The 19,310-nt window shown below is 33.2% G+C and overlaps 1 protein-coding gene across 2 annotated transcripts; it reads left to right on the top strand.

The window, feature by feature from the left end:
• Positions 1 to 115: 115 nt before the first annotated feature.
• LOC100367979 (UDP-galactose translocator-like) lies at positions 116 to 13,256 on the top strand. Of its 2 annotated transcripts, XM_085496576.1 has the most exons (4): positions 116 to 155; positions 2,666 to 2,731; positions 6,373 to 6,719; positions 11,218 to 13,256. In XM_085496576.1, exons 1-4 carry the CDS (start codon positions 122 to 124, stop codon positions 11,863 to 11,865), a joined length of 1,095 nt encoding a protein of 364 aa, XP_085352702.1. In that variant the 5' UTR covers positions 116 to 121; the 3' UTR covers positions 11,866 to 13,256. The 2 variants fall into 2 exon arrangements, with proteins under 2 accessions (XP_085352702.1, XP_085352703.1); XM_085496577.1 differs by lacking the exons at positions 116 to 155; positions 2,666 to 2,731 and adding an exon at positions 4,646 to 4,716.
• Positions 13,257 to 19,310: the final 6,054 nt, after the last annotated feature.

The raw sequence follows: 19,310 nt of genomic DNA, 5'->3' as shown, positions 1-19,310 counted from the left end.
ATATTATTTTTATAAAAAAAATGATGACATTTCTTGGAAATTTTTGCTTATCCTTAGCATAAAATGGTTGTTTCCAAGTGTCTAGACTATTATACATGTTTGTGGCAGACATTTTGTCAACATGGCTACCTATCAAAAGGCCACGTCGAAATCGAGTAAGTACAGTCTGGTCAGTAAGAACCCTGGATTGGAACTTTAAATGTAGATTTCCATGCAGCGTGCATGTTGGGCACTGTTCAGTTAAACTTTTTTTGAAAAAAAATGTGTCTGCATTATTTCAACCGACTTGTATGAACTAATTAATCATTAATGGTATGAAACAATCCCGAGCTGAAATCCAGGGTTACCGCTTTCCCCGGGAGCTTTCCCATTGTTGTTCTAGCGCAGAAAATAAACGTTCGCGCATGATTTCAAAAATATGAAATGCTTGCCTACGAGTACTAGTACTTGGAGAACCAATTAGTATGTATTGCAGTGTTTTACTTTTAACAAATCTTCCATTAAACTGTGAGAAAATTTAGGTTTGAAATACTGGGAGACGGAGTCACAAGACTTGTATCCTATTTTTTCAAAGTTCCGCTAATGTTCAATTTAGAACTTGGGAGTTATAGGCCATTGCCGCTCTCTGGATATACTATATATAGATATAGGCCGACCACGCCCACTTTTGACATGACACGCCCACTTCTACCTCATGTTGAGTGGTCTTCAAAAAATCATGAAGACAATTTCGCAAAGGTCATCAATGCCACTGTGTCGCTTCAAGTTAGTAACTCAAACTCAAATTTTGATAGTGCCACTGTATATTTTTACACATCTTTGATCCAGTGATTGTATTATTTATTGCCAATTGTGTGGTCACAGTGAAGGTGACTGCAATTTTATTACTTTTTTTTTAATCACATTAATGCAAAGTAGTCACTTTTTGTGTGTACAATGCTGGAATATTGCTTAATAAAGTGCTGTGTTTGTTGGATTTAAAATAAAAGAAAAGAAAAATTAGAAAGACTTCCTGTATGCTGGGGTAATGGAGGAACGTGAAGCAAAATTAGGGTAAATCAGTATTTTAAACAATAAGCTTTCTAAACATAGCTGTGATGATCCACAGTACACTATAACTAATTTTAAGCAAAAGGAATAAACACGATTGTATACATTTCTGGTTTGCTTTCTGTGATTTATTCCAGCAAACAAATGCACCAAATTTAATTAATTTTTCATGAGAATTTAGGTAATTAACATACATATTTGTCTGCAACAATGCACAAGATATAGTTATGCATGTTAATAAGATCACATGACCAGTCTCATCTCTTGTTCAATGCCTTCATTAAAACATTGGTTGAGAATCTGCAATAGTTAAATAGATATTTAGCTTATGCATAATAATGGAATTACATAACCATATATGGTCATCTGATACATTTGTCACTTCTATTGTGCAATGCCTTTGTTACAGCACTCGTTGTGTGTCCCTATCCGTCCCTAAGTGCTTGACATTTTACAATCCTGCTCCCTTTTTTTTTTATAAACTGAAACAAGAGGTTTCTATTGGAATAACATTGGAACATTTTCAAATGACATTATTGTGCCCTGCACTCGGTGATTGGCTGGGTCGATTCAACTGCCAGTGTTTATAAATATTTATAGAAATAAAGAAAAAGGTTTGTGGTCGCGATATTGTGATGAAGATTCGTTTTGAAGTCGCACGATTTGCGAGATAACAAAATTGCAAAAAAATGTACATTTCTAGTGTTCTTGCTTATTTTTGCAAACAATGCATTACATGTGTTTGCCTTTTTAACTTGTATGCAAAGCACACAGAGTCTTTGTACTTAGTTAATCTGTATTTGTGTGTGTATATGTGTGTCCACCTCTTCCACTGATATCTCAAGAACCATATGTTGGTTTTTTGAAACTTGATGCAAAAGCATAATATATTGCATTCTATATTCTGTATTCACCATTGGCTGCAAATTGTCTTTATTGTTTTTGATTTGTTTTATATTTTTAGAAAAGTTTTTATTTTTTGTTTTTCGTTTTAGATTGTAGTTTTTTAATTTCTTTCTGTAAGACCCTTTTTATCCTTTCCTAAGTATTTTATGCGTCTAATAAAAAAATACATAAATACATGATGATTATTCAATTTTCGGCTTTTCCTCTGAAATATCAAGTACTAACAGTCATATTACTATGAAACTTAGTACATAGATGTCATAGGACAATGCACAGAGCTGTTAAGTTTTTGTTTAATATCCGTGCATATTACTAACCCAATTTGCATAATTATAAATTTTTTAGCTTTTCCGCTGAAATTACAAGTACTAATCATTACATTTCAATGAAACTTTGTACATAGATGCTCTAAGACTATGCACATACCTAATTAGTTTTGAATACAAATATGTGCATATTAATCACCTAATTTGCATAATTATTTGCACAAATCATCTCATTACAATGAAGCTTGAAACATTGATGTCATACTCTCACGTCCCAAATAAACATTATCATGTTTATTTTAATATCAACTATCAAGAGGAATTCTCTTATTTCACCTGTGTATACCTAGCAATATTTTAATAACTTTAAAGTGAAATTTCTCTGGTATGTATAAATGTGATATATTTGTTTTTCTTTCGCTTTGCATCTACATGAATAACAGTGTCAGTCCAAGATGGACTTAACAAGAGTGAATCTGGAACATTCCAAGGGACCATGCATGCTCCAGGTAAAGATTAGATGGATACCAATATGTTATCGATAACGTATTTTCTGTTTAAAATATTGCTTTTCATGTCTTTTTCAATAAGATACTTAATAATTCACCATGGCATCACCTCGTCATTGGAAGGTATAAATCTTTTGGAAGTAATTATTTTCCCTGCTACATTTTTTAATCAAATCTTTTGAAAATTTTTTGTATTTTTCTAGGATTTATTGGGTTCTTTTACATTGCCTACAGGATCTGATTAATGTTTTTGTATATTGTGAATAGGGGTATAAGTTGACGCCCAAAAGGTTAACCACACCCTGATCTTGTTTCAGAAAATTAGTACATGTTTACAATCATGTCATTTATGAGTTCATTACTTACAAAATATCTATGCTTTTTTGAAAAAATATATTTAATAATTTATTTTTTCTGTTTTTTTTGCTTTTTTTTTAGCTCTGCTGTCGACTTTGTCGAGCGGAGCTTATCATATGAGTGATTGTCCGTCGTCCGTGTCAATGTTTTACTTTTTCAACTTCTTCTTGAAAACTACAAGCCTGAATGTTTTGATACTTGGTGTATATGTACCTTGGGTAGACCTCTCTTAGATTTGTTCATTTCACGATGATATCTTCAATTCTCTAATTTTGGTGAATATTTTTGTCATTTTTGATAAAAAGTGATATTTTCGACTTCTTGTTGAAAACCACAAGTCCAATTGCTTTGGTATTACATATATAGGTACTACATGTGGACCTCTCTCAGATTTGTTCATTTTGTAATGATATATTTAATTCTCTAATTTTGGTGAATATTTTTGTCATTTTTGGTAAAAAGTAATATTTTCGACTTCTTGTTAAAAACGGCAAGTCCGATTGCTTTTATATTACTTATATAGGTACTACATGTGGACCTCTTTCAGATTTGTTAATTTCATGGTGATATCTTCAATTATTTAATTTTGATGATTATTTTTGTCTTTTTAAAGTGATATTTTTGAATTCTTGTTGAAAACAGCAAGTCCCATTGCATTGATACTATACATGTTGTTTATTTTCTAATGATATCTTCTGTTCTTTAATTGAAATGTGCATTGCTAACAGCGGAGCTATCTCAGCCGAGAGGCTGCTTGTTGTTGTTTTTTATTACTCATAAACAAAAGTGTTAAGAAAGAAATGCTCATTGTATTGTCCAGTGGAGGTAATAATTTGGAGTAACAGCACTCTTGTAATATGCCAGAACTATATTGGCAGAAGGATGCTAGCAAATTAATCTACCTTTATTTGCTCTCTGTTCAATGTTTTCATATTCACTGCTTTGAATTTACCTATATTTCCAGAGTTTTTGAGATGATGTCATGGCCAAGATCTGCTGTTGCAATTCATCTGTTCCTAAACTGTAATGCTAATCTCTGCATGGTAAATGCATGAAAGCTGTAAGTTGGCAACTGCTTGCTGTGTAATTTGTACATACTGTAAAATACTTTATTTTAGCTGGAATTAATTTATCACTGAAAAGACATTTTGGGCGTTTTGTATGGAATTTATTTTCAATGATTTTTATGAGTTGAATGTAAAATACAGGAAAAATGGTATTCTTTGGATTTTATTTTCACTGAATCATCCCTTCAGCAAAAATAAAGTACTTTACAGAATACTGTAGAATACTTTATTTTCGCTGGAATTAATTTCCGCTGAAAAGGCTTTTTGGGCGTTTTGTGTGGAATTAATTTTCACTGATTTTTGATGAGTTTAATGTGAAATATAGGGAAAAAAGTATATTCGCTGGATTTTATTTTCATGGAACATTCCTTCAGCGAAAATAAATTCCAAGCAAAAATAAAGTATTCCACAGTATTTATTTTATTATTTTCCTCATTTTGGCAATCCATGCAGGCTTTCAGGAGGTGATGTGTTAGAAAATTGCTTGTAATCTTGCTGGTAATGGGTGAATGAGCTGAGAGTGGTGACCATGCAGGGTTCGTTCCACCCATGTCATTGTTTGTAAGCATAATATATTTTTATTTCCAGAAATGTTTAAACGTCAATGAATGCAGCATGAAACTAAATAGAAAGAAGTCGAGAAACACATTTTTCAGGTTCCTACAAATCAGAATACCAAACTCTCACAGTCAAACAATCCCTTGGGTTGTACTAGGCCAACCGCTAACAAAATTCACCTGAATATGTTGTTTTTGTGTGGAACAACCTCTTGCATACTTAACACCTAATTACATAAAGAACATAGAACACTTTCCCAGGGTATTTGAAATCGAAATTGTCATCAAACTTTAAGGCCGTCACTGATTAGCTCAAAATTTTTTTTTTTATCCTGATTTGTAGGAATCTGAAAAACATGTTTCTCAAATTGTCTCTTGCCATATTCAAAATGGTGGTCCCCATATAGTAAACATCGATGAATCAATGACATTTATTTTATCATTACTTGTACGCTAACTTTCTGTGCCGCGAGTATATGACATTGTGATAACATATGTTTACATTTATGCCAATCACCATGCATCGTCCACTGAACAACACTAACTCAAGATCTGCTTCGACAATGTTGCCACAAGTTGTTTTATTAACAGGAATACATACATGTATATTTAAATACAACAGCAGTGAAGAAAACAATTATTTTTTTTTTAGATGTGAATACATTTTTCTTGCCAACCAGTCACTGCGCATGTGCACAAAATGTGAACAATTGCGACGGCCTATAGAACGTTCACTCAAAAAAGCAATTACCTGAACTGTTGACATTTTCTTGTGTTTATTATTCAAGACACAGTATAGCAACCAAAGCTGCTGTTAAATCTTGTAATCTCTCTTCCAGTTGTATAACGAAACAGATATACAACAAATATGTATATGCAATACTGAACAACCAAATGTCTTTGGAGACTTTCAATGTTAACATTCTCATTGGATCACTATTAAACTAATTTTGGTGTTTGAAAAAAAAATGTATGCAGGTCAATAATATTCTTTTTTCTCTCATTTGTTCATTAAAGGACGGTGGTCATCATGCTGTGTCCTGTTCGATGTGAGATTCATAATGACAAACACAATGCATATAAACTACATTGTTTGTTTACATGAAATACGCGATGACCACCACCCTGTCAAGTACATGCATATACTAGTATATATATTATTGTATTAATTTGCTGGGGGAAATATGTTGCAACTCATTGTGGAAAACAAATTGTCAAATATTTTTTTTTCAGACAAAATTTCAACCACCTTTTCTTGGGTGAGAAGTTGACTAATTGTTGACTCCAGTTTGTAGTGTGCCTGTATGTGTGCATGTATGGTAACAACATTGTGACGACTTCAATTTAACACCGACTTGTGATGATAGGACTGCATGATAATTAACTAATTTTTAGGTTTCCCATGACTGTTCCACTGATGAGTTGAAAATCAAACTGTTGTGATTTGTGAACACTTGAAAGGAACACCATTTTCTGCATGTGAACATCAGTTTTAAGCAATGGCATCACAGAACACATTCAAATTTTGTGAACTACTTGCAATTCACACAACTTCTTCAATTCTTCATCGAATATCGCACTAGTGGCATTTCCTAATACTACGAATTTTTTGTTATATAAATATCAGAAATATGATGCAAACGAATCATCTTCTTTTCAGAGCCACATCCAATGAAGTACTTAAGTCTTGGTCTGTTACTCATACAGAATTCCTGTCTCATCCTGGTAATGCGACAAACTAGAACTGCTGGAACATCAGAGGGACATATGTACATGGCCTCCACTGCTGTTGTCCTCACCGAAATTATAAAACTTGTAGTCTGTTTCACTGTCATCTTGTTCCAATCATATTTCGATGTTCAGACATTCCTATTATACTTGTACAACACAATCATAGCTAATCCACTAGACACGTTGAAAGTGGTATCTGTACCAGCCCTTGCTTACGCTCTACAAAATAATTTAATATATGAAGCGTTAAGTCATCTGAGTGTGGCTACATATCATGTGAGTATTGTAACACTTTTAATTCTTTAACTTTACATGTCTAATCCTAAGACCTAATTCTAAAAATCACGAAACACATTATTCATTGAGCCCATTTTTTTTTCAATATTTTGGCAGAAACCAAAAAAAATGAGACATGCACACTGACCAAATAATTTGTTTAATTTTTGGGGGCTTTTGGAGGTTTTGAACAATGGTAGTCTTTGCTGTTAGTGCATGTGTGTGTGTGTTATGGGTCTGTGGGAGTTCAGGTTTGAAGGTTGAATGTGTCCATATGCGTGTCTTTTACACTGATACGTCAAGAACCAATTATCAGATTTAAACAAAATTTGGAACATGATTTGAAATAATATACAGACTTATTTTTAGTCCCCGTTTGGATGCAGTCCTAAAACGGGGACTTATGTTTTGACCTCTGTGCGTCTGTGTGTCCGTGCATGCATGCATGCATGCTGTATCTTAGAAATGTCTGGACTAATTACAATCAAACTTCAAACATACAAGGTACATCATACATGACATTATACATATGCACATCAATTTGTTTCACAATCTGATTCAAGATGGCCGAATGGCAGCCATTTTTGTACTGAAAATTCATCAAAATTAAGCATTTCTCGGCTGTTCAAAGATGAATTTTCTTCAAACTTGGTATATACATTCATAGTCCCTCTATCACCGGTCTTGAAACGAGCACTGTCCTATCGTCCTATTGCGCGTAGCGGGTAAATAAACCATTGACACCTATACGTAATCCGCAGTTGACGCAACTTGTCAGGGGTCATCTTCAAGTTCAATGATTTACCCGACATGCTTTGCGAAAGAAAATTATGCGGTTGCGCAGAAGTTTTCAGAACCAGAATCAAAACATTGGCAGCATGTCGTGGAAGTACGGAAATGATTTTGTTGGTTTCGAGGACGAAGATATCGATTCGGATTTTGTGATGGGACAGGAAGACTTTCCCCCCCTGTAAAGCTACCGATGTTCCAGGCGATATAAAAAGTACATGTACGCGAACCTGCTAAACGGAGAAATTTTGTCTACATCTGCCCGACTTGCGACAAGCAGTACAATAGTTTAAGTGGCTAATGATAGAGGGACTGTGATACATTGGATATTATAGGACCTTGATGCACATCATTTTGTTTTTCAGATAAGATTAAAAATGGCCGACTGGCAGCCATTTTGTTTTGATGAATGTGGTTCTAGTGCCATATTTCTGACTTGCTTTGACTGATTATGTTCAAATTTTAAATATTCATTACACATCATGTCATAGATGTACAGATATATTGGTTTGACGATCCTATTAAAAATTTCTGAATGGTGGCCATTTTTGTGCTAAAAAATCATCAAATATCAAGCTTTTCTAGCATTTATGGATGGATTTTGTTCAAACTTATAACAAACATTAGACATTACGAGTTCCTGATGCACGTCATTTTATTTTTCAGATGGGATTTAAAATGGCTGACTGGCGGCCATTTTGTTTTAAAAAATGGGCTTCCAGAGCCATATCTCTGACATGCTTTGACTGATTATGTTCAAATTTTATATATTCATTATACATCATATTATAGATATATACATGTATTCAAAATGGCTGATTTTGTTTTAATTAATGCTGTTCCAGAGCAATATCTCTCAATGTGGACAAGTACTCGTTTGACAATCAGATATAAATGTCAATCATTTTAATGTTAAACAATCATCGTAATCATATTCCTGACATGGTTATATTCCAGCTATATTACTACCAGTATAAATAAAACTATATATCTGAAATTCGATAACTAACGGGGACAGTGCCATGCATGGCTAGTTCAATTTTTGGTTGCAATTCGTGCATACTACTTACCTAATATGCAATATTTACTTTTGGAATATTGCACAGACTTAACTAGTTTTTGGTTTAAATTCATGTATAGTAATTACTTAATTTGCATATTAGTTAGAAAATGTCAAGTCTTTTCACTTTTCCCTCAAGAATTAAGCAAGATTTCAATGAAACTAGATACATAGATGGTCTGGGATAATGCACATTCATGATTAGTTTCTGATTGAGATCTGTGAATATTAATTACCTTATTTGCATAATTTTTAGCTCCGCTGTCGACTTTGTCGAGCGGAGCTTATCATATGAGTGATTGTCCGTCGTCGTCCGGCTCCATCGTCCGTGTCAATGTTTTACTTTTTCGACTTCTTCTTGAAAACTACAAGCCTGAATGCTTTGATACTTGGTGTATATGTACCTTGGGTAGACCTCTCTCAGATTTGTTCATTTCATGATCATATCTTCAATTCTCTAATTTTTTGTGAATATTTTTGTAATTTTTGGTAAAAAGTGATATTTTCGACTTCTTGTAAAAAACCGCAAGTCCAATTGCTTTGATATTACATATATAGATACTACATATGGACCACTTTCAAATTTGTTCATTTCATGATGATATCTTCAATTCTCTAATTTTGATGAATATTTTTGTCATTTTTGGTAAAAAGTGATATTTTCTTCTTGTTAAAAACCACAATCATTTATGGTTAAAAATTATATTTTTGAATTCTTGTTGAAAACAGCAAGTCCCATTGCATTGATACAATGCATATTGTTCATTTTCTAATGATATCTTCTGTTCTTTAATTGAAATGCGCAGTGCTAACAGCGGAGCTATCTCAGCCGAGAGGCTGCTTGTTTGTTTTCTAATGATATCTCAAGTACTAATCACATTTCAGTTAAACTTGTTACATAGATGCCCTGTGACACTGCACAGTCCTGATTAGTTTTATGTTAAAATATGTACATACTAATTACCTGATTTGCATAGTAATGGCATTTTTGACTTGGGCATGCTAAGCACGCAATGGGAGTCTTTGCGGTTAGTGTGTCTGTGTGTATATGTCTGTGTTTCTGTTCCACTGATATCTCTATAACCAATTAACAGATCAGAACCTAATTTGCTTGTTAATTAGCCAATTTTAAGCTTATTCACTTTGTCAGTTTCTCAAGTACCATTCAACAGATTTTAATGAAACATAGATGTTTTTGGTTAATATGCAGACCTGATTATTTTTAATTGAAAGCCATGTAAATTTATGACTTATTTGCATATTATTTAGCCAATATTTCCACCAATATCTCATACACTCATAATATTCAATGAACTTGGTACATAGATGCTTAGGGATAAGCCATATACATGTACAGTTTAAGGTTCAATTTTGTTGTTACTGAATACCTTCAGCACACAGAAGTTTTTATGAAATAATCATCACATTCTAATAAAACAAATGAAATTTGGTACATAGAAGCTTGGGGTAATCCACAGACGTGATTATCTAATTATTAGTCAATTTGTGATACCTCAAAAAATCAGATTTAATTGAACTGGGCAGACATTTTCTGAAATAAATCAGAATGCAGACTGTATTATAAACTTCAATATTGTTGATCACATTGATTTTGTTTTGTGCATCTCAAATAGTATCAATATTAGTCACCAAGCTTCTTGTGTGATTGGCTAATCTTAAATTTTGAAATATTTTTAAATATGCAATCAGTACTCTCAGCACACAGGAGTTCTTTCTTAGCTTTTTTAGCTCCGCTGTCGACTTTGTCGAGCAAGCTTATCATATGAGTGATTGCCCGTTTTTGGTGATATAAATTTTTGACTTCTTGTTAAAAACTGCAAGTAGCATTGCTTTGCTATTATACATATAGGTACTACCAGCCAGTGGTTGTAAACACTGGCTGCATACATCTTTCATGCATTGAAACTTAGGAACAAGATATGTGATTTTATTTAAATATTCTGTAAAGTATTTTTATTTTTCGAATATTCTTCTTGTACGTGTAAATACTTTTATGGGCTGATGGCCTTTAATTTGTAAATAAAAGACCATTGTGTGTCTATATAGGTACTACATGTAGACCTCTCTCAGATTTGTTCATTTCATGATGATATCTTCAATTCTCTAATTTTGATGAATATTTTGTCATTTTTGGTAAAAAGTGATATTTTCGACTTAAAAACCGCAAATCAGATTGCTTTGATGTTTTACATGTAGGTACCTCAGATAGACCTCTTTCAGATTTGTTCATTTTCTAATAATATCTTCAGTTGAAATGTGCATTGCTAACAGTGGAGCTATCTCAACTGAGATAGGTTGTTTTTATTCCTGTTACTGTGACCAAAATCATGTGCATCTATTCAAAAAACACTTGATTCATTAAAAGATGATACCTATTTAATTTATTTTACAATGTAATGATGATTTTTATAACTGATATACTCATTTTGATTGGTTAATCAAATGTCTTCTGAGATTCATGTGATTGAAAGAATAAATTGACAAATTGCTAATTACACATATCGGTTGTTTTAGTTTTGGGGGTGAATGTTGTATGCCTTTCTATGCCAAAAATTCAGTGGTTGTGAATGATTGCTCTTTGGCGAATGAAAATAAATTTTCATGGTTTTATCTATTTTTTGTTCATAGGCATCAATGCAAATGAAGATTTTTACAACTGCTATGTTTTCTATGTTGATGTTGAGGAAGACTCTGAGTCGTGTGCAGTGGGGATCACTGGTTATTCTATTCATTGGAGTTGCTGTTGTGCAGATACAACCCAAGGATACAGATAAACAGCACACTGAGAAATACTTGGAGCACATACAACAAGATACAGTATATGGTCTTTTCATTGTTATCCTTATGTGTCTGTCATCTGGTTTCTCTGCTGTTTATTTTGAGAAAATTCTCAAGGAAACCGCAGGATCTGTTTGGTTGAGGAATATACAACTTGGGATTTATGGTATCTTGTTTAGCACTGTTGCTATGTTCTTAAAAGATGGAGCTGCAATCAGAGAGAAAGGGTTTTTCCATGGCTACACTCCTCTTGTTTGGTTTGTTGTAGTTTGGCAGGCATTTGGAGGTCTGCTTGTGGCATTGGTGGTAAAATATGCGGATAATATACTGAAATTGTTTACGACAGCACTTGCCCTAGTGATATCTGTGGTAGCTTCTGTGTATCTGTTCGGTTTTCACATCAATCTACAATTTTGTTTTGGAGCTGGATTGGTTATATTGGCTGGATATTTATACACAAGGAATAAGAGCCAACCACAACCCCAAATATATGTTTAGATTTGCTGGCTATAGAGGGGAATAATTTGCGAGTGTGCCCACGTATTGTATAATACATTATTAAGTATTGAACATATTGATGTCCAGTTAATTAACACATTAACTACCACATTTGGCTATATGACATGCAATGTGTTAATGGTAGCAGGTTTTATTTATAGGCTGGTGGTTGTCTGCATGCTTTCAACGTGTGTAAATAGTTTGCGGTCAACATTGCCCTGTTTGTTTACATGAAATTATATATACACAGCAACCACCACCCTTTAATGGAATGAGATAGATGAGTTGCATGGACAATTTTTGAATAACACAGTTGAAACCATTTTAGCACAACAAATCATAATATTATGTCCAGCAAACATGTATGTCTGATCACCTGTTGTAAATTATTTAGTTTTTGGTAAATCAGTGTCGTAGGATGTAGGTGGGAATTATTTTATGAGAAGTTGATTCTTTAAGTATTATGCAAATGAATTCAATTACATTGCAGAAATCATAACAAGAAATTCAATTAATTATGTTTTATTAATTTAACTGCAGTATTATTATTATCGGTACCAGTAGTACATTTTTGTTGAACTTGGATTGGCAAACCAGAAATAACTGTTAAAAGGATGAGTTAATATTAAGATTGTTTTAGATATGTTCAACGATAGTAACATTTGACTAATGGGGATTTTTTTATTGTTATGTTAGCTCTGTTCTCGACAGAGTGGAGCTGTTTATATTACTGATTGTCTGTCATCCATTGTCGATGTCAACTTTACATTTTCAACATTTCTGTTACTTGATATACTTGTCAGTGGATCAGATTGTTTCGTGACCATATAATAATAATTTTTCGAAAATTATATTCTATCAAAAGTAGATAATGGGATATGGCTTAACTGCTGTCTTGATTGATCACATAAATAATAATGTTTAGTTTTTGTTTCAGGGTTTTTATAGTGCCCTTGCCTATTCATACCAATTGTATGTTTTAAGGAGATTTTATCTACTTTTGAATAGATATTAATTAATATTGATAACAATATTAAACCTCTCATTGTTTTCATAGTCAAACCATATCCAGGGGTATTAAGTGATAATATTGGTAAAAGCAAGTTGATTTATAAGTGCATGGAACCCACATGGAATGGGATCCTTACGGCAATGTCATGATACATGGTTATGTAAGGTTAATATCTGGTTATCTATTTTTATCATATTTCTTCTATGTTTCATATATATACATATTATTATAATAAAAAATAATATACTTGTGATATCCTTATATCAATGGTGTGTATGCTTTCCACAAATAACACGGGATAATCAATAACATCAGAGAATTGGCGATTGTTTTTTTTTTCGTGACAATAAATCAAATGTCTTGCAGAAAATAAATAAAAGTATTGCTGTACAACAATAGTGATAAGATGAAACTTTCTGCTGCTCTGCGGGAGCCCTTAATGTACAGCAGAAGTTACGATCTGTGTATCATGTCAAAGTTCATTAAACTGGACTGCATCAATTTATACATCTATTGACTTGCCATAAGGGCAACAACAATATCTGTTGTCATCTTGGAAGATGGAGAATTGCCTGAAAGGGTACCCTTGCTCAACAACATTGTCTTAATATTTTTATCATCATTTGCAGTGAACAAGTCACAGAGTTAAATCATACCAAAAGGGAAACAGTGAACCCAATATTTTATCATTTAACACCTATAATCACCCCTGACTTAGGAATCATGAATAGATAGAGCTGTTGGTGTAGTGATTATCTGTCGTCCTGCATCCTATGTCCCACGTCCATAACTTCTTCTTGAAAAGTGTTAACTCTATTGCTTTCATATTTGGTGCACATGTTCCATGGGTTTTAATCATTTCGTGACTGCATATTCAAATCTCTATTTTTAGTCCCCGGTTGGGCGCAGTCCAAAAACAGGGACTTATAGATTTACCTCTGTGCGTCCTGACCTACATGTATATATTAGACATGCCTGAACCGATTACATTCAAAGTTCACACATACATCATACATAATATTACACATATGCACATCAATTTGTTTCTCATTTTTGTACTGAAAAATCATCAAAACCAAGCATTTCTCGGCTGTTTACAGATTTTTTTCAACTTGATACATACATTGAACATTATGGGACCTTGATGCACATATTTTATGTTTCAGATCAGATATAAAATGGCTGACTGGCACCCATTTTGTTTTAATGAATGCAGTTTTAGTGCCATATCTCTTACATGCTTTGGCTGACTATGTTCAAATTTTATATATTTATTAAACGTCCTGTAGTTGATATACAGTTTTATTGGTTTGAACATCCAATTCAAAATGGACGAATGGTCAAATCATCAAAAATCAAGCATTTTTGGCATTCCAGAACTGCATCTTGGTTGTTTATAGATCGATTTCGTTCAAACTTGGTACATACCGTAAAATCTGTATTAGAAGCCACATTCCTAATAGAAGTTGCACCCATATTTTTTGAACAATTGAGAACCAAAAATTCATGATTTCTCATATGTGCATCCCCTCTGTTGCATTGTACAATTTTAATAGAAATCGCGTCTTCTAATACAGATTTTACAGTACATTAGACACTTGGTCCTTGATGTATGTCATTTTGTTTTTCTGATCAGATTCAAAATGGCTGACTGGCGGCCATTTTGTTTTTAATGAATGCGATTTAGAGCCATATATCTGACATGCTTTGACTGATTATGTTAAAATTTTATATATTCATCATACATCATAGATATAAAGATGTATTCAAAATGGCCGACTGGTAGTCATTTTGTTTCACTTATTGCTGTTCCAGAGCAATATGGACAAGTACTCGTTTGACGATCAGATACAAGATAACGGAATGTCAAACATTTTAATGTTAAAATATTATAATAATCATCACCTTGTGGATTCATATCTCGGACATGTTTATGTTCAACTGTATTACTATAACCGCTACTCCATGCTTTAATACTTGGTATATATGTACCTTGGCCTCTATTAGATTTGAATATTTTGTGTCAAATAATTTTTGGCATTTTTGATCAAAATGCTATTTGACTTGAACTACTACCTGTACCGTAGTTTGATTGATTTGTTACTTGGTATATACCATATTTGTCTGACTTAGCGACCATGATCGACTCGCATTCAACTTAGCACTCATCCCTTCCGAAACGCCCCAAACAAAATTTTCTGATCACTTCCTTTTGATGACGATCGTGTTGATCAAAACATGGGCAGGTCTGTGTTATTGACTGCTGGATGATGGTAGTCATGCATGATGATAGACACAATTTGTCCAGGAGAGATGAGGGGCTCACTTGCTACAAATTTGGACTCCTGTGCTTTGTGTAGTAATGTACCATGCTTTCCCTGTGACAATTATCTATGTCCAGGTTTCTTTTAACCAATATTCACAATCACCACAAGTCATTCAGCTTTTACCTCCAAAACCTTTTTATGTGTCATAAGATGTCATATGTTGACCTGCACGTTGAGTAATGGCATTTTACCTCCAAAACCTTTTTATGTGTCATAAGATGTCATATGTTGACCTGCACGTTGAGTAATGGCATTTTTTTTGTATTTAAAACATTTTTTATTGAGTCAATTTACATACTGTGGAATACTTTATTTTCGCTGGAATTAATTTTCGCTGAAAAGGCTTTTTGGGCGTTTTGCTTGGAATTTATTTTCACTGATTTTTCATGAGTTTAATGTGGAATATAGGAAAAAAAGTATATTCGCTGGATTTTATTTTCACGGAATCATCCCTTCAGCGAAAATAGCGAAAATAAATTCCAAGCGAAAATAAAGTATTCTACAGTAAGCACTTTACGTATAATACAGTAGTCACACAATGAGGCAGTTCATATTTGTCTCAGTGAATCATTCATTTTTGACAGACACCTGTACAAAATACTTGGACTAAAGCCAGCTAAATTTTTCTGTTATCTTGCATGTTTTATAAATCTATTCACATCTAAATGCAGCACTTTTTTTTGCAATGAGACATTTGTTTTTATTCTAAAATATCTCAATTACTTTCAATAAAGCTGGAAATTATGTTCCTTAAAATAATTAAACAAATAAGGCACCAATGTTTTTGTAAGATATTTACATCTTTTAAGGACATTCGGTAGACTGATTCCTCACTGTTGGTTCAACTCCAAAACTTGTTTGTACTCAAAATTAATTATGACAATGCATATTTATATTGAAACAAACTATGATAAAGGGAATTATATTATATAACAAAGGGCAAGGTCACCAGAGTTCAACTATGTTATTTATTTAGGTGGTGTGGTTCTTAGTGGGGATGTTTGGCTATAACTTGTCTGGTCGCATGGACTCCGGAAAATCAGTGGAAACTTTTTCTTGATTGTTATACCCATAATACTACTAATCATTTTTTACGCTGTTTTTTATTTAAATTTTAATATTAACCAATAGCAGAAGCGTTTAGGGCACGTGTAACTGAGTATAGAAGGGAGCCCCTAGTATTGCTCATATTAGAATTTTAATTATCATTGTAATTATTATTGTAATTATTAGTGCAATTATTATTGTAATTATCATTGTAATTATTATTGTAATTTGTATTGTAATTATTAGCTGTCTTGTGAGCAATTTATTGTTTTGGTGTTGATAATCCCACACCTTATGTGGGAGTGTATGTCTGGGTTGTATATCGATGAAAATTGGTATAATTATTATATTTTGAAATGCGCAAAAAACACAATTCTAGATGAGGTGGGATATTTCTACCTCCCTATAGCTATAATTTTTTGGTATATGAAAATTAGAATACATTTAGCAAAACTGGAAATCTATTTTATTTTATTTTACTGCTATTTGATATAATAAACTTCATTCAAAATAATTTAATTATTGACATAAACAAAATAATGTCGATGTGGGATTGTTTACTGTTGCATGTTCCTTCACGGGCTGTTTTGGGGTTTCCCATTGGAAAAAGTACAGTGGCTGTTTAATGGTCTCATACCACGAATTAGAACTCCATAGACGACAATGTTAGCATTTGGGTGAATTTATCCAAGCAAAATTGTTAGAAAGATCAAAATATTGTTTTAATTTAATAGAAATCTGACCAGCCTGAGTAAAACACAACACCTACATAATGGATGTAAACAAAACATACATTTTGTTTTTCAAAATTCAATATTCGCAGAAACACAGCCAGTTTGGAAGTGTCTAATTGAGAGTTGCCCAGGTCCACAGGTCACCAGTACTTGTCAATAAACAAACCTACACACCTGAGACCTAATGTGAATGAATGGGCAATTATGACGAATCAAAAATCATCATATAAATTGTATATTTGCAGTGATTTCCTCCACCCAACAGTTCCTAAATGGGTATTCACTTAGAGGGTAGATGCACTTGGTCTATTATGGATATGAAGATATGACACTAATATACTATTAAACGAGAAACATATTCTGTCTTTAGTTAGTATATGCTGCTTATAAAGAAGATTCAGTGACAAGAATTACTGAACAAAGTATGGGGTTAATACTGGCATGTATACACCACACCGTAGCACACAGGGAAACCATCACTGAATGGTTCATGGAGATGGGTACAACGAGAAACCACCTGCGTTCAACCAGGAACGTTACAGTAATAAACCTAACAATAATACAAATATACCAATGTTCAATTGCATCTTTAGAAATAACATTTATATTAGTGTACAGTAAAGTGTAATATATAACATAAAATAGTTTACAATGAAAAACAGTCACAAATCAATGTAGTCTCTCCTAATGCCAAAAAGTTGTATAAATATTCCCCAGTCTGTCTGACCACGTTGTCTTCAGTTGTACGCAATAGATAAATAAATTTCTGCTCTTTTTTCACTTTATATTTGATATCTGTTGTTATTCGATACTGGAATCACTAAATTATATGGTCCAACATTTGCCTAACTGATAGGCCATTTTGACGAAAGTTTTGGATGAGTACTAAATCAGTTAAGTTTATGAAAAAGAACTCCGAAAAAAGGAAACGGGTGTCTGCTCGTCCATATTTTGTGAAGAGAAAGCCAAGACCGATTCCGTCGTGTATTGCTATATGCGAGCACAATTTGGTATCTTCGTAAGGGGGGAATACGTGGTGTCCAAAGACTGTTTTAATGGACTCTAGATCATCTTATACCATATAATGTGGACCACTAAAAGAAACTATGAAGGTACCTGAAGATAGAAACCAAAGTTGAAACCATTATCCGGTTATCACAAGCTGACAAAATACACTCATGGTTGGATATGAAATGACCAAAATGCGTATGTCGTGCGTTATTGATATCAATTTTGCGATCATGAAAGATAACAACGATGTGAATTTTCTGATTGATGCAGTTATTGATATACAGGTATCAATGGCTTTGAGATGCGTGATATGAAAGTTGAAACGTCTACAATTAACAGTGCAAGACTGAAACGAATATTATACTGTGAAAGATTAATTGAGTGTTATGTGATAGGTATTTTTGATGGTTAAAAACCTTTCACTTAGGTAACCGGGATTCGGTCGTTTCTACGCTAGGCTGACAAAAAACACACACAAGCTTCGTTCATGTTCCCAAAACGATTCTCTGCCAAGTCCCTAGCTTTCACCCGAGACAGCATTAAATCCATCTTTATTTCTTGTCACCCCTTAACCAATTACAATCAGTATAAGAGACTCCGAGGCCTTTCCTTCCAACAAACAACCAATCACATGAAAGTTTTACACATCATAATCAATTAATTACTCGTCAAGCTGTCTAGAGAAAACATTTCTATACATTGTCAACGCTAACTAATATTGATGGGGTAATAATCTCGCACTAACATTCCACCAAGATACTACCTTTTTTAAACTCGCAAACAACATTGGTTTAGAATTACAGCTACTGTCTTGTATCTTAAAAACTGCAGAGTCATAAGATGTTTTTGGTTGATTTCGACCAGCTCGCCATCTGGTCTTGTCATTAACCTTTATCAGTATATGTCATGACAACCACTGTCAAACTGACTGAAATATAAATCATGATACAACCCCCTGTTTTACATTCTGCATGTTCTCCGAACATACCGTTCCAATACCAAGGATGTCATCACATTTATATTTCACACGTCAAATACATCAACAATTGTTAAGCAAGTAAAATACACTCTAATATAACAAAATACATAGTTTCAAATGAGTAAATACAATGATTACATATGGTAATTATAATTTCAAATAAAAAGCTATAAATTTAAACACTACTGATATGATTCTAAAATACAATAGTTATATATATTTAAATAAAAAGATTATGAGGTTAAATACATTGGTTATATTTTCGAATATCCTACTCTATCAAGGAGAGGTGCCAGCACTTCACTTGCTATCCCAATTATTCAGTATTGGGTTCC

This window comes from Saccoglossus kowalevskii, chromosome 3 (genome assembly GCF_978046115.1).
Source record: "Saccoglossus kowalevskii chromosome 3, keSacKowa6.1, whole genome shotgun sequence".
Taxonomy (NCBI): Eukaryota; Metazoa; Hemichordata; class Enteropneusta; family Harrimaniidae; genus Saccoglossus; species Saccoglossus kowalevskii.
Note: the sequence above shows the minus strand (reverse complement) of the source record. Positions and strands in the feature narration are given on the sequence as shown.

What these genes read in the sequence shown, in the direction of transcription:
- LOC100367979 (XM_085496576.1), top strand. Translation starts at nt 122, where the DNA reads ATGGCTACCTATCAAAAGGCCACGTCGAAATCGA. An exon ending in AAAGGCCACGTCGAAATCGA is followed by an intron (nt 156 to 2,665) that starts GTAAGTACAGTC and finishes CATGAATAACAG; the next exon opens with TGTCAGTCCAAGATGGACTT. An exon ending in AGGGACCATGCATGCTCCAG is followed by an intron (nt 2,732 to 6,372) that starts GTAAAGATTAGA and finishes TCTTCTTTTCAG; the next exon opens with AGCCACATCCAATGAAGTAC.